General features: G+C 38.8%; 1 protein-coding gene across 2 annotated transcripts in view; it reads right to left on the bottom strand.

The window, feature by feature from the left end:
- tmem132e (transmembrane protein 132E) overlaps window positions 1-26435 on the bottom strand; it is a 295657-nt gene that overhangs the window by 66966 nt on the left and 202256 nt on the right. Inside the window, exons 1-2 of one of the 2 annotated variants that reach the window (XM_067491977.1) lie at window positions 25005-25730; window positions 23531-24497 (exon numbers count right to left, since the gene is read on the bottom strand). In XM_067491977.1, the coding sequence (XP_067348078.1) occupies window positions 23531-24497; window positions 25005-25083 (1046 nt within the window). In that variant the 5' untranslated portion in view covers window positions 25084-25730. Of the gene's footprint in view, window positions 1-23530; window positions 24498-25004; window positions 25731-26435 lie in introns of those variants that run through there. The other variant, XM_067491978.1, reaches the window with a different exon arrangement.

Here is a 26435-nt window from a genome sequence, read left to right as displayed (position 1 = left end):
CACACATAACCAATGATGTTTTTATCTAAGCTTTATTTGTCTGACTGCACTGTAAAATGTCATTTTTAAGAGTCTCATTTTGATCTCTTATGCCCTATGAACATATTTTAACTTGTGTATAAAAGGTGTATCAATGTATGTTCATCTTATTATATCATAATTTGTATCATATTACTGTGCAGTGTCGGTCCAAGCCCGGTAGAAATTGGGGAGGTTTGCGTCAGGAAAGGCTCACAGGATAAGCCGAAAGGACAAAAATAAATAAATAAATAAAAATATTACTCACAGGCACATGGGGAAAGACAATGTAATTTAAAACTGCCTATACTACCACTTATTGACATACTTCAAGTATTACCTACATGTATAAATATAAAACTCTGTTTACCACTAATCACTCAGTAAAATTAGCTAATATTTACTGTGTGCAGCATTTACTGCAAACTGTTAAGTTGGCCTAATTAGTTGGATGAAAATTACCTACCCTAATTAAAGTGTATTCAAAATGTTCACTTAATCTAAAAGCACATATTAAAACAGACTCTTACAAATTGGATATTAATGTTGGATAAATACAATATGCAACTACTTTTTTTCCAAACTAAATATATGAATACTACAGCCATAACTGTCTTTTAAGAAAGAAAGTGCATGACCTGACTTGGCTGTATAAGACCACCTCTATTACTGCGGTTGGAAAATCATTTTCGTGGATAGTTAGAGGTTTGCACAAATCCATAAGTTCTAACTTCTAAAGTCAATTAGGGACAAATACAGTAAGGCTGTAAGCAGTAAGGCTGCTTTGGATGACTCTCTGTGGGCACCTCATTAAAATGCAAACAGTGTGATTGTGTACTGCTATCTCTAAAAAAGGCACCATACTTTTCCTCTCCTATGCATTGCATTATCACGAATCATGCAAAAGATTTTATGCTACGAAGGCCATTAGCTACTCCACAGACAGGCCTGTAGGTATAAAATACTCATTTTGTGTCTTCTTAGGGTACGTTTGATCTTACTTGTACATTCACAGAAGCAGATGCTTAGGACAAACAGCTCTCCGCTGCCACTGCTTTGCTCAAGGGCAAAGCAACTTGACTGCCAACTTAAATCCACTAGTGTTAAAACAAACAATTGCATAAATACAGTAAATTTCAAGAAATCAATGATGTTTTGAGCAAAGTTTACAGAACAGTTCAGCCGAGGAAAACAAAACCATTGTGAGAATTGTGAAGTAAAACAGTAGTCAGTGACATCACTAACAACCTCCAAGCAGATAAGTTAAGTCTGCACATTTACAGAGAAAAGCCTGTAATTTTGGGAGAAGCTTCATTATTTCAAGACTGCTTGAAAATATCCTGCCAACTCAAAAAATGACTTAATCAGAGACTAGTTGAGTTGATCACCAGACCTTAACATCCATTTACCTGCTGGAGAGGAGATCTAGGGGTGAAAAAACGTAAAACAAACTGCAACTGAAGGAGGATACAGTAAAAGAAGAAACCAAAAAATTGGTAATATCAGTGAGTCACCGGCTTGCAATTATTGTGAGAAAAGTATGAGCAAAAAATATACGTTTTATTATTTATCTGCTCTCACTCTCTACTTTTGCAATACTTACAATTAATGTGATCTGACACAAAAGGTGCTCTTTGGTAATTTGTGCATCAATTTTCATTCGTATAAACATCTGTTTGAGCTTACACTGAGTTTGGATGATCTATCTCACTATCTCTCACTCCATACAATAGCTTATGTTAACTGAGTACAATCACTCTGTAGCTGCTGTTGACAGTTAAGGGCCGCTTCCCTGTGGCAGTTAGTGTTGATGAAAATTGTATTATTTTTTGTGAGGTATAACTTCTCCATCCATCTTTGCGTGCACTCTCATTTCTCTGCCCTTTAACCAAAGAGCAGAAACAATGATGCCAGATTAATTTCAAGAAGATATAAATGTCAGGTGGAGCACCTTTGAAAATCGATAAAATACCAGCTTCTCTCCTCTGCATACTGAATATTACTGAGTATGAAGAATAGGGAGTGATCACAAGAAAACCGCTAAACAAAAGTATATTCTTTGATTTGGGTCACATTTAGCTCATACCTGCAAGAATCTTATTAAAACAACTGACATGGTACATGAATAAATAAAAAAATCTTCTATTGCTTATTTAAAAAAATAAAACATTGTAATGCACATATAGCTCCTCACCTGTGAATTCACTTCCACTTATCTTTTTAGTCATATCCATGCTGACTTTAACATACGCAACATACAACAGCGTTTAATTAAAACTTTACTACATTAACTGAAGCCTCCTCCTTTAATTGGCATGGAATTGCAAAAGTTAGTACAGAACACCAGATGGTAAAATATGGCCTTTGAATGAAATTAAGTCTATAAACTGCCTTGCTATTTGTTCACTGGTAGGCTCTCACAACATTAATGTTTCATACGAGGCCCTTGAAATGTAAGGCCATATTTTTTAAAAGCTAGAAAATAGAGCAACAGATGCATTCCACCCATTAATGTATTTTACGCTATTTTTATGCTCATAAATGCCACCTGTAGATGAAATTCCGCTCTCTGAAATCACATGTAGTCATCCCTTTTTGTAGTCAGAAATAATGTCAATGTGTACTTTAATAATATATGTCTAATGGCCTTTTTGTGAAAAAAGGAAAAATTATTCCAAAAAAAAAAAAAGAAAAAAGAAATGCACCTTTGTCTCAGCCCCGTATGTGTTTGACTGACAGGAGAAAGAACGAGACACAAAGTAATCAAACTTGCTCGTTGCATGTCAGGCAGGCAGCGTGTCATTAGCACCAAGTTTGCTGAGTAAGGACAAGAGCAGCATTTAACAGAACCACAGTGATACTTGCAGGTACGTTTACATGCTGTTTAATTCGCTCCTGCTAAGCAGCTAATTAAGTATCTAACCTGCAAGCTGGCATTAGTTTTGTAATGTGTTTTTGGTGACTCGTTGAACAAGCAAAGGTGCATCACAAGATGTCTGTTCATGTCTGTAACTCAGACAAGAAGGAGACTTTAATGTGGGTTGTTTTTCAGTGTGTAGCTGTTGTATAGCAGGTTCTTATTTGGCTCAATATGATCACCTACTGCCAAAACAAGCTGGTTGATACATGCCAAACTGTTAATTAAACAATCACCCACGATCACATCCACACCACACATAAAAACACAACACCAGCTCAAGAACGGGAATACAATAAGGAAAAACTTTTAACACCACTTTTAGTGTTATCAGACCAAAGCTGTCTTTCTTGATCATTTTAGCAATTTATCAACTTCCTTTGGCAACTCATGTCAAACAGTCTCCTAATGAAGCCCATTAAAGTGATCCAAACCCAAAAGGTAGGGGGTGAATCATCTCATGTCACACTGAACATATAACCATTACAGCTGTGCTGCTTTCACCTCTTCACGTCTGGCTTCTAATACTTGCTGGCCTGTCCTCATGTCAACCCCACCTTAATGTACTTCCCCAGGCTCCATTTAAATCACTCCGCTCCAGTTCCCTCCATCCTAGAGACTGTTCTCCTCCACTTGTCTTTGTCTTCTTCTTGTTCATTCGCTCTTCCTTTTCTTTCTTCTCACCCGGCCACTCTAATTGCCTTGCTTTGCCAAACGAGCCAACCAATTGTGCCTCCAGTTAAAAGCTGATGAGGAGTCTGCCCTATCCAGCCCTCCAACTTGTCAAAGCTAAATAAAGAGGGGAGACATGAATGGAGCCCACTTCTGAATGCAGATGCCATCTCCTCTGTGCTGACAACCACTGCCTGCGACAGGCAGCATCCAATCATATTTCAGTGTCCCATGAGAGTCGTGTTTCAGGCACCCACATCTTTGCAGTTTCGAACCTCATGTCAGTGTTGTTTTCACGGATCAACGGATGTGCATACTGGGTTACTGATACCTAGAGAAAAAAAAGCTGTTTCTCTGTCTGCCTTGTACACAAGTCAAACATTTACAATAACATTCAGAGAATTAAACAGCATTGGAAACTTTGCCGAAGGATAAACTGTGACAAAGAAAAGGAAGAGCACAGGACACAGTTGAGACCATAAAAAAATGCATGAACAACAGATGAGTTAAAAAAACCTGTGCCCTTCTGTCTTTCCAGGATGAAACATTGCCTAACTCTTGTTGTGTTAAAATGAAAATACAAACATGTGCATGAAACTTCAAGTAAGTTTGATGATGGAAGTTCGCCTCACTTTTCCTAACAAATGCTGACTGACTTCCCCTCTGCTCTCACATATTGGCTGTGCTGCCTCATGCCAGGTTCAGACTGCATGACATTTTCGTCTGATAAGATGACCACTGTGTCAAATTAGGTTTTTATAGATATAAATTCTTGGCTGAGAGATGTGACAGAACCAATATTGGTACACGGCCAATCACAGCTCTCTCCCGGTGCAAGGGAGTGATGATGCCTTCATGTTTGTCCATACAAGCATTCTCCTTCTTTTTCTCTCTTTTTTGCTCTGTCATGGTAGTTCCTCAAGTCAAAAAGGCAGGGATGTTTTATGGATTGATGTGGTGATGCTGGTGGCAATCGTAAAGCCCCAGCGTACCTGCTACACAGGTGACTGCTGAACACAGATTTTTAAGAGGAGACTACAAAGAAAAGGTGGATATCTACAGAGGATTCTTCAACAAATTGTTCCTACATACCTGAGTTCAGATCAGCCATAGACAAATAACCAGTTATAGTTCTTACTCAGTCAACTCCAGTGAAGGTTTAAGGAGCTGTTAGCACTGATCTGCAGTGCTGCACTAATATAAGAGGTGTTTCATAGAGATCTGTCCATCTGTATATATAAGTTTGTATATACACCCACTCCTTCCCTCACAGATACAAAATACTCCTGTACAAGTATACAGCACAAAGACATGTGATATGATGGACAGCAGCGTGGTGGATGTTGCAAAAACCCTTGTGGCCTGCCTCAGCTATGAGAAACATGTTTACACACTGGAGAAAGAGCAGATGAGACATTCAATACAGTATGGGCAATCCAGCCGCTCCAATCCTGACACAACTCCCTTGAGCACTACCTGCACACAGCGTTTGCTCATTGGACCATACATGAAGCCTTGCGCTTGCGCATTTGTGACCGATAACACTCAGCAATGTAAAGAAGAAGTCCGTGTGAAGAACATAATCAAGATGTAAACTGGCAGAGAAATGTGGGGACACATTAACTTGTGACAAAAAGAGACCATCACAGACTTTGATCCAGCCATCAAATAGTGGATGGTGGTAGCGGCTCGTCTTAAAGGCCAAACCTTTTATGGAACCAGCAGAGAAAGGAATGATTCTGACGATGAAAGCAGCAAGGACATTTAATCTACTTTACCTCACTCCTTCAGTCTCACCTTCACATTTGACTCATACACAACTTGCAAAGTCGAGTTGTTTTCCAGAGTTTTAAGTATTTTAATTGAACAACAAACAACAAAAATCATTTGTTCTTCTTTACCCTTTTGTTCTAGTGCAGAGATTTTTTCTATTCTATATTACAGTATTTACTTCTGTTTGTAATAAAGGTGCATGAAACATTAAACAGTGTTTCTCTTGCTATTGTTTTTAGTTAGTTTTTATGTTTTCAAATGACCTTGTACACCCCTGCACCACTTTTATTGTGTGCAATAAAAAGCTACTCTTTTTATTTCATTAAAAAAGAGCTTCACACACAAAGTTATCTCACCTAAATATTGGATAAAAAACCTGTAGTGTTTTATGGAATCTTGATTAATGTATGTACAGTACTCATTAACATTGCAAATTGTTCAAGTGAATTTTTAGTCAACTTATATTATATATATCTAATTTCCCAAAACAACAGTTTGGCCAGTGAAAATGCTAAAACTTTGGAAAACACCAGCAGCTGGTGAGCAAAATAGATAACTTCAAGCCCTGGTGTGTAGACAAGAAAACCTTAAAAAGAGAAAACCTACTGGTTGTATGGCCTTCCTCACCTTATGGTTTCATAGTTATTATTAGTATGTTTCATTGCTAGACAGAGCTGAAATTAATGCTGATCTTTCCATCTGACTTTGTAGATATCAGTGAAAAATGTTTCAAAAACAGTTGGGACTTTCCTTTAACAACAGCTCTAAATTACAGCATCTTTTACTTTCTTTTGGGATAAGTCTCTGTCCTCATTTAAATTTACAGTTGTATCAGTAAAATGTGCTATAAATGCAAGCTAGAGGCAAAAATGTGGTGAATTTTTATTGAGCTGTCAGAACTGTGGTGTAATAATTGCTGAACTTAGGTTGCATGCTGAACTATGGCCATGGTTGTACTGAATTATATCACAGTTCAATTCAGTTCAGTCCATAAAGGCCACTGCGGGTAATGTGTGCATCCTCATGCTCTGTGTGTGTGTCTGTGTGTGTGTATTTATATGTGTTTGCGTGCATGATATTTGTGAAAATTATACAAAGTAAAGTGTTTCTTTAGACCACAAGCTTGGCTTTCACAACTGGAAAACAGGGCCAACCGGGGCTAACTCATTATTCATGTCCCTAAGCTCCTTCTCTAACAAAATTAATGGGAGTGTTACTGCTAAAAGACACAATTTGTCAGTCCAGTTCTGTTGTCAAAATAACTGGGGTTTGTTTTACACCATGTGAGAGAGGAGCTGAGGTGATTATGGGACAGATTAGAGCTAAGGACAAGAGATAGGAGAAATAGATTGAGGTGAAGAGGAGTTGAAAACGGATGTAGTGAAGGTGAGACAGGTACAGAGTGATGAGTAGCATGATGATATATCAAAAAACCTATTTAGGTTTGGACAGTCTTTGCTCCTGGAGAAGTGTAAGCAATTTTGGATGATAAATCATGAGTACATGTGTGTTAGAGAATCACACAGACAGCAGGAGTAAATATGATTTTGGTTTCCAGAGAAATACTTTCCTGATTATCTCTTTAAAAAAAAAATCATAGGCAGTAACTTAATTACATGCTCCAGATTAGTTTGTTCATTTGCTAAAAAGGGACGATTGTACAAAAAGACATCGACTGTTATGCCAGACAAGCTCAAATTTAAAAACAAAGTTGGCCTGGAAAGAAGAGTGATGAGCTGCAAAAGTGTCAACTTTAATTCGCAAAAGGACAGTGAACCCAAACGCTTATATTACAGTTCATGTTGCTGTTTCATTTCAACTGTAAATGGCATCCAATGGAGACTTTGAGTCACTCTTTTACAGATTCAAGGTCAAACTGAGATAGCTCATAAACAGACACAGGAGCTAGATCAGAATGTCCAGGGGGCTTGGAAATCTGGATTTTAATCTTCCTTTATAATTTCCTATCTATAATCACAGACAAAAACTGTGAGCTCTAAAATTTTAAACCAAAATCATTAAAGAGGTAGCAAGTGAAGTTGCATTTATTTGATCAGATGCAATGTGGATATAATTGTAACTGATCCTGATGATGGCAGCGACTGCTGGTCATTAAACCATAAAATTCCAGCCAGGGTATTAGATAATAAATCTCAGATATGAACTTGAAATTCAGCGAAATCAGCCAAGGCTAGGACTGTAACAGCTGGGGGGTTCGTAAAGTACTATGCCTGAATTTTAATTGTGTATATCCCCAAATGATACACATGTACTAAACTGTGTGTGTGAGAACACATAAGCACACACAGACTTGTAGACCGGATCTGTTGTTTGTTCAATTAAGTGTGCAGAAAGCATGTCCAAATTAACAGTGACCGTGACAATCACAGTACGCTTACTGACTCCTTCAAAGCAGGAAAATAGGAGAGCAGTGAGTTGTAAAACATTACCGTTACCCATCATGCAGTCTCAGCCTCAAGACAACTTTAGGTCTAGGTTTCATCAAGCACACACCACCAGCTTATGAGGCTGTGCAGCTGGTGGCCCGACATTTACTTTTCACACTGCAAGCTGTATTTTTGGTATTTGGCAGAAGTGTGCAAAAATAGAGCATCATATTGTTTTGTGTACCCAGACCTCTATCAAAGTCAAGTTCATATCTCCCTTTCCTTTCTCTCCTATCAAGCACAGCTGAGGTGAAGTCAGCTAAAGATAAAACTGGACGCCTAGTTTCCTTGGAAGGGAGCCATGCTCTGCACATGGCACAAATATGGATGTATTCATTGTTCACCTAGAGACTTATGTCTGAGGTTTTCTACATCATGAATAATGGTACGATAATACAACACACTGCCATGGCATTTTAACACATGAAAGCCCTGTGATGCTGTTCTCCCAACCACATACAAAGGCGATACACCATTGAGATTTGCAGAAATTATCACACTGTACCACTGCACAGTATCGATAAAAACAACAACAACAAAACATGTGAAATGTGCAGGTTTCTCAGCCATTTATTTAGTTTTATGAACTAAATGAGTGAGTTGTACACGTCCTAAAAATTACCGCTATGTGTAAATAAGATGCAATACCATGTATTGCCAATGAAGCAGTATCAAGCAGGTTCAAATCACAATGCTAACAGTGGAAAGTTTTGGAAAAAACTTAATGAGCCTGTCAACAAATACCTGCATCTACATACCTATCATTTACGTAGGTTGTCATTGCCATTTTTTTCTGCTGTGATCTGCCATGGCTTTTATTTTTGCTGTGGCAGAACTGCTCTTCTATGTCACAGATAAATAGGCCAGAGTCTGCCCCTTGTGGCTAACATTTATATCCTTCAGACACAAACTATGATTCAAATTTGCTGTATATTTATCATTATACCCTAAACTTAAAATACTACTTGTGTAGTTTGCATTACCAGTGTTTTTGACAACTACAAACACGCAAAAAAAAACACAAACTATCAACAGGAAAGGTGTAACCTGTAAGTGCTCGATGTACAGTTTAATGGATAAGGAATCTATGGCCACCTTAGTAAAACACCCCAGCAAAGAAAAGCTAGCACCAAAGATGCTCATAAATTAAATTATTGACATAAAAATGTAAGTTTTATATTGACATATATTGATTTATATTTAAATTGATGAGCTGACTGACTGGAATTCTGAAAGGTCACTCAAGTGATTTTAGCTTTATTGTTTTTACAGAAACAAAACCAGTTTGTAACAGCAATTTTAGACTGATTTTGGTACAAAAAGTTCATCATTATGAATAAAGCACTGACTGAGGATGATGTTAAGTAAACTTGATTTGCCTACCGCATTTAATTAAGGATTTAGGCTTATAGAACTGTTTATTTCACCTTGTATAAAAACTGAAATTGTTTAAGTCAACAGGTTTCCATGCAATCTTCTAGTAAAGTCAACTAATTGAGATTAAGATTACACAGAGAGAAAAAACAATGAATGGTTCAACCATTGCTTAGACTTTATCTTTGAAATGAAAATATTTAAAATCACACAATACTGCCATGCATTTGTCACCTTTGTTCTGAGAATAAACCTATGTACCTCTGGCCCAGTGACAGCTGAACAGTATAAATACAGTTGCTACAGTTGTTTTCTCTCTAGTTAGAGGTCTTTACTACACAGGTCAGTCTGACTGCAATGGAGTCCATCCAAATGAGTTTTTATTCTTTGAAGGTTTTTTTTTTTAAACAGTGTATTTACTGTTGCAGTTTAGATGCACATAAATGTAATTTCTCGGACACAGGAAAGGTAACTGTTTTGGTCACATGTTAGCACCAACTTTGCTAACAGATCCTAAGCAAAAGCAGAATAGAGATGTTTGCATGTAAATTTGAGAATAACAATGCTTTCTTCTAAACACACAGGTGAGTTTACAAGTCAGTAATAGCTGTCTTTGATTAGAAAAATCAATAATCAATGTAACCGAACAATGCTGAAAAGAAGGAGAGTCAAACAATGAAATGTTTGGTGAATCAACACCATCGCAGTTCTGTCTTTTGTCTATACTGCAGTATTTCCCATGTTGGTTGACATGTTGATTTCAAATTAAATTGTAAAACGCGACATGCAGCAGATACAATGGGCCAAGGTGTTCAAGCTCTGTAAACACAAACTATTCCCTTTGCCTTCCTACAGGCCAGCTAAAGCTGGGGCCTGAGGGAGGCAGCACACAACAGCCACAATACCAATATTGTAGGAGGGGAGAGAGAGGGTGTAAGGGACCTGTTGTCAGTTCCAATTGGTTTGTTCTATCACATCGAGCTCTCCAACATCCACTAAGGTATAGTAGAGTCGAGCACCTGCTAGGCCGGGGACAGATGGGGAAGTAAAGTGAAAGTGAGAACCCAAAAAAATGTATTTGAGGGCCAATCCTCCTCCACATCCTCTGCCCCTCTCCCAGTATGGTCTATTGGTTTCATTAGGCTTCAATTAACTGCAGCAAATGATAAGGGAGGCATTGATGCTGCTTAACAAGTTAATGCACATGCTGTGTACTTAAGGGTGCTTCAATAGGAGTAACATATGATGCAGCTTTTTGTCTTTACACAGATGCAGCACTAAGTTGATATTCGGCCTGTTTTACATCAGAGGTGATACGTTGGTGTCACAGATTATGCTTCTCAGTACTCCGTCGCGATAGTAGATGAGCTCCAAAATGGCATTTGCTGCACAAAGGGACAACAGTGAAAGCTGAATTACTACATGAACCATTCGCAGCAGCTGGGAAAGAACATGAGCTGAAACCAAACAGTCCTCTAGCACTTGCAATAAATTCAATTTCAATGCCTGTGTGTGTGTATCTTAGGTTTCAGCAGGAGAGAATAATTAAGCCTCCTTCTGGTGACATGTAGCAATTTTCTTAAGTAAATGAAGGGCTAATATTCTAAACAAATCAAACACCTTGCGAGGCTGATCCCTGTTGCCTGGTAACCAGGTTTCATAAAAGAAATATAAATCATAATTTGACTTCACAAAGATATGTTTTTGAATTTAAAACCCATATTATTCAATTACAGAAATACAAAATGGCCGCACTCTTTGTGTGATCAGATCATCAATTATCCATTGAACTACTTAATTATAATGGTATTATAGACAGACACTGCAAAACAATTTAGGAAAATGTCATTTTCAGAAAGCACTTGTATCAAATATATATTCTGTACTTTTGGTTATAAGTGGAAAACATAACGTACAGTGGATGAAGTTTCAGTTTCAGGAGTTTTTTAAATTTTGTGAAATCTGTTTTTGGTTACTGCACTTTCTGACTGATTTAGTTCTCATAACCCAACATTCCATAACTGTGTATTTCCTTTTTTACAGTCTTCAATCACTACATAGTTTAAAAGTAAAGAAATAAAATGCTGCTGGGTGCTGTCATATTCAGCTTTTTGACTCCATCATATTGCCTCACTTACACAGCAAACCTTGCTAAAAATACCTTTACTGAAGCAGGAAAAATACATTTAGTGGGGTATCAGTTTTAAGAATTTTGCCAAATGGATGATTTTCTTGTCAAAATGATTTTGCTCTGCAATAATATGAATTTGTCTGAACTCCAAAACCTGAATATCAAGCGGATGTGAAGGGTTTCTGCAAATAGTGTTAGGCTATCAGCATTACAGGGCACTGGCAGGTGTTATATGTGAAAAACAAATCACATGTTAGATTGACATGTGCAGGGGCTGGAGGATGGTGGCGGGGGGATAATGACAGAGGGGTGCGTCCTAGAGGAAACTATGCAGTATCACAGGTTATACCTGCTGTAAATGCATAAAAATATGTAATTTGAAATAACATAAATGTGCTCAGAATCAAAGTAAAAGTGCTGGTGTACACGGGCCCCCACTATCACCATCATTATCACTTTTCTACCAGCCAACAGAGATCTGTTCCTACCAACAAAAATTTTCTGAATATGATTGCAGTTAAATGTTACCATTGACTTTTGTCACTAATAATATTTTACATAAATCTTCATCTACTGTTAGTTAACATGGCCTTCCCATATTAATTATATTGAAATGTACACACTGAGTAAATACAGTGCAGTATTTGAACCCTATTAGCAAAGGATGCACATAAAAACACCTCGCCATGCTTGGTAACAGGTGTTCACCGAGTTTAGGTGTTTGTGATTGGTTTTACACATTTTGAAATATGCAGGGGGAAAAAAATCCTTTAGATTATTTTAAGTATGCAAGAACATTTTCAAGCTGAAAGTTCTGAGTAGGTGTCAAATTCATCTCTAATAGCCTCCACCCCGTGGGCTGTAACACTTAGTGATTATTGTAGCCCTTAGTGGGTAGAGAATAACCCTGTCTTCTATAAATTACATTCCTATGCACCGAAACTGCCAACACGATTTCTGGAGAGGATGTAATGCATGGGATGGGTTATGTTCCAATGCAACATAATTTGGAATAAATGAAGCACTTATTTTATTAAAAACATAAAGGAGATTGGAAGGAGGGGTTCCAGACATTGAATGTGCAGGGCTGTCACACCACGAACCTGAGTTCAACTTCAGAGACGCATGTGTAGTTAAGTTTAGGCATGAGAAGCACATGGGTTACGAAAAATGTGGTTTTGTTTAAAGGTTGAAGTGGTAAATGATTTGTGGTGTCTAAAGTGAAAATCCTCTGACCACCAACTTGAACTTGCCTCTAGCCTTTTAGCCTATGTTTGCACTCTGTTTTTATGTATCACTAGACTGTTGGAATTGTAAGTATGAAAACAAAATCCTGGATATTCCATAAAGAAGAACAAAAAATTAGAGAGGAGCCTTCAAGCCTGAACCTGAAATAACAACACTGCACTCAATGTCTCTTGGTCCCTCTGCAGCAGGATGCTTTCTAGCACTACAACAAAAATTGCTTTCTTAAACAAAACTCTTCCCACAGAGGAATAAACAAAGACTACCACAGGCCTTAAAACCTCACCACCACAGAGAATAATATGTTTTTCCTGAATATGTTACCAATCCACTTCATACAAGCTATTTTAAAGAGAAAAGTTTCATATGTGCCAATTTTAGCTATTATTATGAGCTAAGATTGTTCTATGGTACTAATAGTCTGAGTTTCACTGCCCACTCTCTTTAAAATGTAAAAGCAAAAAAAAAATAAAATACAAAATACAAGTGAGAGTTCATGATGCAGAGCTGTGAGGCTGGAGCACTAAACAACCATTAAAGAGCATGGGAGGGCATACCAAATGGCCATAACAAATGTGTCCTAGTTTGCTGGGAGGCATCAATTTTGAGGAGTGCTCAAAATTATTCTAATTTAAATCAGCCTAACATAACCTTCCAGCAGTAGGAACCTCCACACTGGAGCCCACTCCTCACGTAAGAAGAACAAAGAAATGAGCTGGGGAAAAAAAAGGAAAAAAAAAAAAGGTTCACATGTGGTGGTATAGTCAGCAGGGCTTCACTGCATGGGGGAGGATGCAGGTAGGTGGGGTACAGTCAGTTCTTCTCAATACAGTCTTGGTAGCTATCAGACTGTTCTTACAAATAACACAAACCACATATAAATGCAATTTGCAGTTGTTAGACATTACCTCGGTGTTGTTAAAGAGACACAGTAGCACTACACAGGTTCCAAAAACATCATATTGCACAAGTCCCTATCAACTCCCTGTGACCCCTGCTATTACAGCATACATTATTTTTACCCACAAAAAAAAAAACATTACTAATGAAAAAAAGATACATAATACACTGCACAGTTTCTTAACAGTTGAGATGCAGGATATTCATATTCCAAATTCTGGTTTAAATTAGATGAAATGTCTGTCTGAGATATTTAAATATCTCGGCTGAAATGCCTCCAAAAAAAAAGTAGGGTTGCTATTTCAGTTCTATAACATAGAAACAATAACTTGCATTTGTCAGTAAGATAGAAAAATAAATATAATTTCAGTCAATATAACTGCTAATGTGATTTTATGCCCCAAAAATTTGAAAATATATTAGAAAGGAGAGAGTTCACCAAGATAAACAGTCTCTGACACTAACGTAAATAACTAGGCTACAGATGCTAGAATCAATACTGCCCTGATTCAAATGAAAAAGTAGTAAGGGTAAAAATGTGAGACATTAATGAATATGCATAAAGCCATTCATTTCTTTATCTAGAAATCTTCCAATGAGATTGGCGATTTTCCCATAATGCTCAGGGTGCATTATCTTACACATTAATCATTTACCATTACTCTCGTTATGCTGCATAAAAGACAGAAATTCTGCCAAGGTGCATTTATTTGAGCATGGAAAGGCACAGCACTGCCTTCAATAGGCCATCATGAATGTGCCCTTATGAATGTTGTTTATTTCACCCCTTCCTCTCAAGTTCGTTGTGACTCTCAACCTTCCAGTGTTTACAGTGAATACAAGGTTATGACTACATATGGCATCTCAAATGGTCCATGATAACATCTTAACAGCCTCGATGTAAAAACTGCAGGGAACTTTTGATCTTTCAGGTTCATTAGAAACCAAAAGCAGAACCTTTGTTCTTCTTGTTAAATAGCCTACCTAATGTTCCAAGAACATAATCCAACCATATATGGCCTAAGACACACTTTACCGCTGTCCTTCTCTCAGGACAGCAGTATCTTTGTGTACAGCACTTAATGTTTAGCTCTGTGAAAAACACTTACTCAAGGAAGAGAGTACATCATTAAAATACGAAGTGAGTTGTGTTGGGACGACGGAACTTCTCCACGCCTACTGGGCAGTCCAATCCTTCACGCTGGGTAGAGCTGTATCTATTACTACAGATCGGCCGGGCAAATGTCTTGGCAGGCATCATAAAAAAGCAAAAAGCGGGAGGGAGGGAAGGGGGGAGGGATAGCAATAAAACTTCACCAATTTCTGTCTCTGACAACATGAAAGAGGGAGGGACAGGTAACTGGAGGCTGCCTGCAGTGGAAAATATGGCTTATCTTAGTCTTGTCCCCTAAACCCCAATAGTTTTTGAAGATATGGGTGTTGGAGGATGGCTGCTTTGTGCAGGTAGAAAATTATCTAATAGCTGAGGAAGGGGGACAGAAATTTGATGCTGACTGAGGAATATGATAACCTCTTGGGGCAGATGCCTCACTACCTGCCTATCAACCTACACATATTGCTCTTGTCTGATTTTCCACAATATTGCATTTAATTCACTGAATGCCATCCAATCATAAAGCTAAATCTGCTATTAGATAAAAAGCAACAGAGCAAACACATGCTGTCACTCATTTATTTCTTGAATAAAGTTGTGTTAAAACACAGCACTTCCTTGAGCTCAATGACTGATGACAGCACATTTAGCAGCAGTGTCTGCAGCAAAACACTTTTTGATGAATTAATCAGTCTCTCCCAGATGCATGGGGTAATTTGGTCCACTCTTCATGCAGAACTGCTGTTAATCAGAAACATTTGTGGGTTTTAAGTGCTCATTTTGCTTTTTAAACTTAATCTTTTGACTCATTTGCCAATAGAGAGTTGCTCCAGATGTGCTTTCCGCTGAAGCCGACACGGGAATTCATTTTGCAGTGTCTATCCTGCTACTCTGTCATAAATGCCATTTTTCATTGTGTGTTTATTATAAAAGAACCACAGATTTAAGCCAAATGAAGAAAGTTCTGTTGATATATAAATAATAAAAAAAAAAAATGCTTGTGACTTTTTGGATGCTTTCAGGGGATTTTACCAAGAGTGACACTCGAAAGGAGATTCCGAGCTGTCCCAGATGTGTTTAGCAATTTCTTCAAATGCACACATTTTATGGGACTATTAGCCCAATAAACCTCATAAAATAAAATATAACTCTAAAGTATAACTTCTCAGTTTCTTTAGACTGTGCCCTGAGAATCAGAGGTTATCACTAATGAACAGTAAAAAATGCTTCTGTGAATCAGGCTGGATTATTACGATTGTATGTTTTCTAGTTTTTCACACAATTAACAATTTGCAATGCACACATTGTACTGCAGTCCCAAAATTGAATCAAGATGTCGAATGAGTAGGAGATTCTCGTTATTTTGCCACTCTTGTCGCCATCTTAAGGCCTTTGTGGACAAGGATGTAAAAGGCTACATGTACTAAACTAATGACATAAACACAGTGAATTTTAACACTGCAGAAAAGATTAGCAAATAAAATGCATTTCCATTCACTGAAAGACTATTTCGTAACCAGATACATTTTCCAGGAGGCATAAAATTATCTTGTCAAGATGAAAACAAATGAATGTTTGGATAAATATCTACATCATAAAAAAGTTATTTTGCATGAACAGTAGTGGAAAGTAATTAAGTAAAACAAATACTTTGTTACACATATTTTAAAATATCTGTCCTTTAGATAAGTAGATTAGGCAATGGCTACTTCAACTTTCACCCCTCTGCATCTGACTATACTACAATTTGCACTCCATTACTTTTCTGAGTTGTTTTAGAAATTACAATCCTGTTGCTTTACACATTTCACAACAAAACACTTTAATAAAAAGAAAAAGAAAAGAAACAATCGAAAAAGGAATAATTTCAAAAATCAGTGCGAGGAAGCACAGTATTTGTCTCTCCGTCAGAAGTTACCAGAGAGAGGAGGCACTATAAAACCACAATTCCCAAACCGTTCTTCTCACTCTCTGTTCTCTAAAATACAGATAAAATGTTCCCAATTTGGCCCCCACCTCCCTAATGTAGTTATCACTCACACCTGTGCACCTGACTACATTTTCACATCCATATGCTCTAATTTTTACTGGCAAATGCGAGTGAAATGCTTGAACTGTCAATACTAGCTGTAGTGACGGTCTGGCCAAAAAAAAACTTTAGTTAGAAGTAATATGTGAAACTCTGTTTTGGCATTCTTTTCAGCCAGAAAAACAGTTTTCTGCCATCTAGTGTACAGATTAAAATAGATGACAAACTAAATGTTTAGTTTAACGGTATTTCACTTTGAAGATAACTAAAAACTAATCGTATTGAAAAACTCGAGAAATTGTTTGCAGAATAAGGAAACAAAAAGCTCAGAGCTTTTTGCCAATGTGACCCTCAGGCTCCTGCTTGGTCAACTGATTACCCAAATCACGACACCTAAATAAGAACATATAGGTACGATACTATTAAATTAAAAAACAAACTCTACCATACAATAAAATATTAAACCAGAGAAGTTTATATAATGAAATTAATAAAAAAAAAAAGAATATTTGTATACCTCTCCAATTATCTGCACAACCTCACAGCAGTTCTAATATTACAGCTTTCATTAGACCAGTGCAGTGGAATGGGCGACGTTATGCTAAAGCCCACATTTCTGCAGAGGCAGAGTGTATATCACCAATCTATAGTATGAGATAATTAAATACCAAATATATGCAAAATGAAAAAACAGCAGAGAGCTTGAATGATTGCCACTCAGTAGCATTTCATGTCATATTAATTAAAATGGATTACTGAAAGCCATTTAGACTATAAAAAGACCTGCACACTGATACTTAGCAGTGGGAATAGATGATACGGCTGAACTGTCTCTCCAAACGTATGGTTTTTAAATTATATGACCTGTGATCTTAAAAAAAATGTAAAAGTGAAATGATTTTCCTACAAAGCCAAGCACATCTCAAAGGTCCAGCACAATTAACACTGTCGGAAAGAGTTCGTTTAAGTTTGATTACGTGTCTAATGGGGAAAAAAGTGCTGATTATATCTTCCTGTACAGCACTTTTAGAGTATTCCAGATGACATTATTCAACTATTTGGCTTTATATTTGCTTTCTTTGGATCTTTATTGGCTTTGAAATGTGTTGGTGGCTCTGAACAGTGTTTGTTCCCGAAACATGCTCAAACAGGGTTGAAAAGGTTTTGATTAATAGGAGCTGAACAATAAGCCATTACTAATTGCAATGGTGCACAAATTTAAATATTTGAAATCGGTAGGGGACACGTCTGCTGGTTAAACTAAGACTAGCTGGCTTTCTTTGTTTCCAGTAAAAGAAATATGAGTATGTTGGGAAAAATATTGAGATTCAATGTGTCAGTGCCTAATCAGCTTCCAGCTGAGTACTTGACCGAGGTGGGCTTTTCAGGTATAAGCTCCATTACATAGAATGTCTAATTGATAGTGCTTGGGTGAACGTTTATTAAGAAGGCTTAATAAATATGGCTATGAAATGATAAACTCTTGGCCACCTAAAAAAAAATTTACACATCTTGTCCATTCGATATTAAATAAATGCTGAATTCTTTTAATAGTAGCCAAGCAATGGAATAACCCTGCATAAATATCTGCAATTCGCCTGGCATGGAGAGCTGACACATGCAACTTTCCTTCAGCATTAAAAAAACTAACTTGAGCTCAAAACAGCCCATTTCATTAAAATCTTGGCACACACAGTGTATTCCCCTTTAGTTATTTGTGCCAAAGGTGTTTAAGAGGAGATCCACAGAAATTAAAGTTCACAGGGGTAAATACTTCGTCCCCTGCTGTTTGACCCATGTAACTTCGTCACAGTTGAGAAACAAAGAGTGAAATAAAGAAGGGAAGGAGGATGGAGGCATGGGAGAATGGTTCATTCCAATCTTTCCTAACGGAGAGGCTTGGTTTTATGTTGTCATAGTGAAAGCGGAAAGCGCTTTGAGGCAAGCAAGACTCTTGTGACATTTCCTCTTTTGTCAAAGATGAATGCTGATAAACAGCATTTCTCACCGTCACCCAATGTGTCCTGACAAGACGCCCCATGGCAGAGGCATCGATTCCCAAGTCATATGATCTGAACGCACACGTGCTCCACGGCGTGAGGTGCTGACACTTTCCATCAAAGCATTGGGAAAAGACAAGCCAACACTGACAGCGGCAATGAGACTTGGGACACTGAGCAGAGAGAGATCACAGGGCTGGAAGGATGCAGAGGCTGTGGTCAGGAAGTTGCTGTGCTCCCTACAAGGTGCAAGCAACCATCTTGCTGCTGGGGATGAAGCCACTGCTGCTGAATGTGGGTCATTCTCTCTGGCTTCCATTGCACTTTGTCTCCTCAAGCCTTAATTTGCAGCCATGAATACTATGCGGCTTACTCAGGGCTCTGGAGTACTACACAGTTTCCAAGAGCCTTATACTGTCCATATACATGAGGATAAGAACGATACTGTGTGTGCTACTTAGTGTCTGGTTTTACTTCAGTGAAAAGGTCAATAGGTCACTATAATCGAAAAGTCTGATTTGGGTTAAAGTACTTTCATAACCCTTTGGTATCCTGAAAGTAAGTCTGCATATAAATAAATCAGTGAACACAGTTTCTGGCAGTCCACCAGGTCTAACTAGGTTCGGTTCATTAGCAATGTAAATACGTAGAGCTTGTATTTGTGCTGATGTGAATAAGTGCGTAAATGGCACACATAACAGGCAGAGAGGTAAAAATTCATGTTGTGCCACCAGGTATGATACAATCAGCAACTACTGTATGTGTTTAAGCTTTGCTGAATAGTTACAATTGAACTCAGGTGACTCAGCCAGGCTTCCAAGCACTAATTCAATGACATAACTTATTGGCCTAAGCTTTGTATTTAGTAGTGAATACCTTTAGCGGTTCTTGAAGTGGTGACAGACAGATGTGACAACAGGAAAAAAAGACAAAACGTATGGTTTGGACATTTAGTGAGCAAAAAAGAGCTAAGATGAATAATTACGCAGTTAGGGGATGACATCTTTCACTTCAGCCTTATCCGGGCTCATGTCAAAGTGACAGCAAGTTAACCAAACATATCTCTCTCCCAGCAATGTTTTCTAGATTGTCCTGGGGATCCTGAGGGATTCCCTGGCCCGGGGAGGTATAATCTATTTGATGTGTTCTTGTGTGACTAGTGTTGACATTGGTTTTTACGTGAAAATGTAACTCTATTTTTACAAACTGAATCTGCAATATGGAAAATTCTGCTTGTGAAAAACAATAGCTTTTCTGCAAATTAGTTGTTGAAAAATAATGCAGATGAATGAAGACAAGACTTCTGAATGATATTCAAAGTCCAAAGGAGACTCTTCTATACACAGCAATATGAACCTACACTAGGACAAGCACAGCAGGCTAGAGTAAATTACATGCAGATAAAATTATTTTTATTGTGTTGCCATGGTAACTAATCTTGACACACAACTTCCCCATCGTGGCATGACATGTACTCGTGCATTCATACACAATGCACTTTTCTGACAGTGCCACTGTGGCCGCGGGAAAACATGGGCGAATTCCACAAGTGACCGGGCTCTGCCCTGTGTCTGTCTGGCAAGCCATCATCTGCAATAACAAGTCAGACATCTTCAAAGCTATACGACTGAAAAGGAAGAAAATTGGAAGGAATGATGGAGGCAAAGGGAGAGTCAGAGGAGGAAGAGAAGGCCGTCTGATACATCTTTAAAGATGTGTCTTATTGCATCTTTAATCATCCTCCTCGATGTGCGGGGACAACTCGACAGTTGGGTTCCTGAACTACTGAATTCACACCCTATCGAGTTAAGTCACTTGTGAGGCTCAAACTGGGCTTTCTTCTCCCTGCCCCATCTCTTTTTAACTCTCCTGTTTTATCACTCCTCATTTAAATCTCTGCAAGGGGCTCAGAAACACACAGCCTGCCTAAGAACGGCAGCGGTATGTGGATGCTAACATGGTCAGCTAAATGTTTCACGAGGCAGGGGATTTGACAAAGCCTTCCTCTTGTACTACAAAGCCTTACTGTAACTTTGTCACACCACATCCTGACTGACAGATTCCCTCAGCCACTCTCTACTCTGATTTAATGAAACTATTTTGTAATCTTAATGAAGGCATACATCAGTAAAAGTCAAGAACACTGTCAGACGGAGACTCTGTGTTAGGGTGGATTTTTTGAGAGCAGAATTTTAAGACTGGCACAAGATCATAGACTTTACAGAGTGTGTTAAAAAAGGGTGCAAATGGTGCCCTGGTACTGTGAAGACAGTATTTCTGGGGTTGGGACTCCTGTGGACAAGGACAACTCTGACAATAATATATAAATGTAGTCAATTTGTTCTTTATTTCAAAATTAAAGAGACCAATTATCCTGTAAGTGTCCAGCATCTGAATTCTGTTTGTCTTATGGATACATTCTGAGGTCGGTAATTGGAAAATGACAGAGTGCAGTTGATATCACTCCATAATGAGCAGGGTTTTATTGTAGGAAAGACTATTATTAACTATTTCTGCTACAAGAAATTGTACTGGTTTTCTGTCTGAGCTTAATGAGTTAGTGCTGCTTAATTTATATACTGCAAATCCCTACATTAAAGTCTGTAAGTAATTCTATTAAGATTACAGCAATCATATTTACAATGTGTTTCATCATCTTTTCTGAGTTACCCTGTAATGGGTTTCTTGCTTTTCTCTTCTTCCAGCTGCATATACGCCAACAAGCAGAAAAACACCTTGCTTTCCTCAAGCTTTGTCAAGTGAAAATAATCATTTATTCTCTAACTCCGAGTACTGGGTTGACAACCAAAGAGAGGCAAAGAAGTGCAGAGACTAGAAAGCCAAACTGAGCCCCGTGTTCCCTCCGCTCTATTTCTACAGGGGAAGGGTCAGACTTAAAAACTTAACATTGGCAAATATTATTTACTGCAACAACCATTTTGGTCCTTCTGAGACACAGTACTAATGTGAGAGAATATGAACTGAACATTGATGTGCTGGGAACACAGGGAAAAAATAATGCTAGAATTAGGAGATGGCTGAGTTGTGGGAGGCTGTGAGCAACTCTACCTAGAAAACCCAGAAAATACAACAGCAAGTTGCCAGTGGCTTTATAGAGAAATTCAACTATTTTGTCCAGCTATTATATTTGCTTAAATCGCATCTAAAACCTCCTATTTTTCACTTTATATTATGCTAAAATGCATGCACAATGCAACAAAAGGTATGATTCCATAACATGTATCAAGAAGACCACTGACCTAATAATAAATATTTTGATGAAATATCAATGAAACAAATTGTGACAAAATGAAAGGAGTCTTGCACAAAGGGCAGTAAATCAAATCTACTCTACACATCTCCATGTGAGTCACTATCACCTAAGCTGAAATACAAAACTTCATATTGCTAGGATGTACAGTATGTACTTAGATAAAGTTCTATTATTTTAGTTTGATGGGCTTTTGCCATTTATATGCTAATGAAATGAAGACATTTATACACTGGAAATATGAGAACAAATATTATGAATTTAAATTCAATCATACCTTTTATTCCCCCTCCAGAAGTCAAAGTGTTCATAAAATGCCATGATAATGTTTAAAGTGATATGTTATTATAGAAGAAATGTGTATATATTGAAATTAATACTATATGGGTTTTACATGATGGGAATGCTATCAAACACGCACATTTAACTACCAGACTACCAGACGTCTGTGTGTTTCAGAGATAAAGAGCACTAGTTATTATTAATCGGAGATAGAAACATGAAGTATAGTGCTGTAGGCATACCATACATAGGAATTTACTAGATTCTTGATTCTTGTCTGTTGCCCAAATTGTGCATTTGATTTGTACTGCAGTAAAAGTGGAAGAGAGTGAAAGACTATGGTGCACAGGGTATGTCAACATGTGATCCACAACTATTACCTGGTCAAACAACACAAGTCTGGTGCTTTAAACACAAACTGCTTTGAGCAACAGTTCACTGGAAATTATTCACAAAGTCCCTGAGAGGAAAAAAAGAACCCCCTTTATGTTAGCCCACCACTTTAAAAGGTGAAACTGACAGTGCTGCTACCCTTTAACCCTGTCCTCTCCTCTTTATCTTACCTGACTTTAATTACTGCTGGCACATTCCATGGCTCAGTGGAGGAGAAATTAATGAGAAGGATGAAATGTGTGATTACATGCTCATTTGGCTCTTCAGACTCAAAATGAACGTAAATGGCTCTGCAACTCATGTGTTTTAAAGCCCAACACAGAGAAGATTGCATGGACTGGGATTACATAACATTGGCCACAATTCCATGCACACCCTGATCTTATGCCATAAAATGCTGGAATTAATTTTGATGTTATGGGAAAAACCTTTATCTAATTATGCCGCTGTGAATGAAAATGATCATTTAGACTTTAATGAAGACAGCCAGTGCTGTAATAATTATTCCATTAATGGGGGACTATTTGGACATGCAAATCCTGTATTTCTTTTAAGCCTGTCCACTCAGGACCTCATAAGACGCAGGACACACACAGTTTAGTTTGCATACAATCTTACCGTTTTAAGCATAAACCTTGGACAAATTGCAGGCAATAATGTGTTAGCATTATTAGAAGAGATATACAAGACTGCAGTTTATGACAGCGGGGAAATGACTAATGTTGGCTCAGGTCTACCGGGAAGCAGGCAAATAATCTATTCATCAATAATTCTTGTGTACATGATTGCATGAAAACAGGAAAATACACAGACTGAGCTTCTGCTCTGCATGTAAACAGCTTGATCATTGTTTTTTTCAAAAGGGTAAATGTATGAATATTTAAACACATTAAATGTGACATTCAGGATGGAAAAGAAGCAACACACAGTGTATGCTTTCAGTATACGTTTAAAAGAGACTTACTTGAGACTGAACTGTTCAACAGTGGAGTTGGGCATCAAGTAGAGGAAGATTTTGAGGGTCTCGCCGGGCTTTAGGGGCTTCTCAGGCAGCCTGAGGAACATGTTCTTGTCTAACTGCTTGTCTACAAGCAGCTGCTCTTGGCCAGCCTGATACAGGCTGATACTTCCGATGCGCAGCAGAGGGTGCTGTGAGAGAGGTTCTCCCCTGGAACCACCGCCACCCCTATGACCTGAACCCTCAATGCACTCCCCCTCCAGATTGGGCTCATGGAGTGTGTAGTAGAGTTCAGCCTGGAGGGACTCACTGGTTAGCCCATCCAAGAGCCCATCACCGGAGCCTTTCCTCCGACCCAGTGGAGCCACATTGGTGTTAAACCAAGATAGAGGCAGCTCCAGTTGGGCCAAGCACTGCGCCAGGTTACCTTTCATGCGGCAGGAGGTTTTGAATTCACGGACATCCCTAAAGGCGTGCAGACGAACGCAGGGCAGTTGGTCCTGTGCCTTGAAGTCATCCCAGTCACGGCCAGCAATGTAAAAAAACACCTGCACTGTGGGATTGTTGGAGAAGACACGGGACTGGACAATGAAAGCACGCACTTTCCAGTTGACTGTCAGCTGGCCTGGAATATCCAGTGGACTAGCTGGCTGGAGCAACTCCTTGGAAAGAGCCTGGTCCCGGGCAAAAGGCCCAAAGCTTATGTTGATGGCAGGGAGGTCTTTCGTCTGGAAAACTACAAAACTCTCTGATCGCTGCAGCGGGTGGCCAGTGCTGGGGCTACTGTTGCTCTTACTGCTCCCGCCAACTGTCTGTCCTGTGATCTGAGCCTCCCGCAAAAAGAAAGCCAATTGTGCATTGGACATTTTAAAGTTGGCTGGAAGGTACACATTTGGTGGTGAAGGACTGGCTGTCAATGCTGAGGAACTGAGGAGGGCATCAGAGCTGGTTGGAGAGGTTTTACCTGCAAGAGCTGTGAAGAAATTAAAAAAGAAAATAGGGAGATTAGACTTATAAATACAAGATCTCTTTAAAACCATATTTGTAAGTAAGTTAGATACACAGAGGAGAGGTCAGTGCGGTACAATGAGGAAACCACAGAGGTCAGGTCTGCCCAGTCAGCCATAGAGAAAAGGGGTCACTACACACTAATCAGATGATAACTGGCCAAAACATGTCAAGCAGCCAGAGCAGAGGCTAACCAATCAAACGTGTTGCTAGCGTTAACAAAGTGCACCTGTTTGTGATCTTTATTAGGGAGGCAGCAACACATTCAATGTAAGCTTTTCACCGTATTCAACATAGAATTCACAAGTTAGATGCTACAGAATGAAATAAGAAACATACTCATATACATCATTTCCCAAAATAATGCACTTGTTGAGAAAAACAAGCCAATTTAGCAGAACACAGAAGTAACTACAGTACAATCAAATTAGGTTAAGTCATTGTGGAGAAAAACTGTATAATTTTGACATACTTATCAAAATCACCCAGAGCTGAGCACAAAGACACAGTTGCCTGTCCCCATTGTCCAAATCATAGATTAAAAGTCCCATATTCCAAATAGTATTATCATTGAAATGTCATCCTTTAAATGTTGAAAAAATAGAATCTTTTTGAATTCCACAAAAGAAAAGCCTCTTCAATAGGTTGTGTTACTCAGTGGGCACTCCAAAGAAGTTTGTCTTCTTTTTCGTTCTCTTTAGAAAATCTTGACACAATCTGTCATGTGTTGCAACAGAAGAATAAATGAGGGTGAAGAAGGAAAACAAAGCAATACACTCCAGAATTTCTTCAATTGGTCATGTTCTTGTTTCTGGCTACAAAGGTTCCACAGCGCGTCTTGAACTTGTGCTTGTCTAATTCCCCATCGCTAAGGTCTTGCTTTAAGAGTGGTGCAGCCCCACACAGCGGCTCCTTCAATCCCAGACTAGGCATGGCTCCAGGATACACTGATAGACTGGCAGAGTCTCCTCCCGGTTGGTGGGCTGTACGGGAACCACAGACAAAGCCTTCGACACCGCCCCCTCTTGCCACACCTAGTCTCTAGCCTATAATCACCATTTTAGCTCCCGGTCAGAGCTAAGACACGCAGCCCTCTGAGGACTTGACTTCCACCACACACACAGACACACACGGAGGTGAAAGAAATAACATTCTGCAGCTCGATTCATCCTCTCCCTCTGGACATGTTCAGGCAGACTTTTATGTGTGTGTGTGCATGCAAGTGTGAGTAGAAGGACTGTGTGTGTGAAGTGGGTTGGGGTGGGGGATGGATGTGTTGCTTGAATGCCTCCAGGCAGAGAGAGTGAGAAGGAGAAGGGAAGAGGGAGGGATTAGGTAAAGATTATTGATGAATTAGCCTAGCTCTCCTTCCCTTCTCCTCCTCATTCTGCTTCTTTCCCTCCTCCTCCTCCTCCTCCTCCTCCCCCTTTCGTTTGCTTTAGCCCCATGAGAAATCCATGAGAATGAGGGGTTACCAGCCAGAGGGGGAGGGGAATCTGTACTGCCTCATTCACATGTGCCTGGAATTCCCATAATAAAAGAGAGAGGGATCTGTGAATGTGTGTGCACTTGAGTGTCTGTGTGTGTGTGTGTGTGTGTGTGTGTGTGTGTGTGTGTGTGTGTGGGCCCCATGAACTGAATGGCAAACAGTGGGGGCAACAAAAGATAAAGGCACAGCCGGGGAAACATCCCGCACTTACAAATGAGCAGTCGTAGCCATAGAGAAGGCCGAACGAGCTATAATGATGAGAGAGGCTACTTAGAGACTGTCTAGTCTTTATCGACCGAAAGCTCTCTACCTCACAGGAATGTGTGTGTGTGTGTGTTTGGAAAGAAGAGCTTGATCAAAATTAAAAGCGACAAATATGCACAGCAATCCACAGAACTCCTTTAGGGCTCCTCT

Source organism: Channa argus, chromosome 22, assembly GCF_033026475.1.
Source record: "Channa argus isolate prfri chromosome 22, Channa argus male v1.0, whole genome shotgun sequence".
NCBI lineage: Eukaryota > Metazoa > Chordata > Actinopteri > Anabantiformes > Channidae > Channa > Channa argus.
The sequence above is the reverse complement of the archived record's forward strand: the minus strand, read 5'-3'. Positions and strand labels throughout refer to the sequence as shown.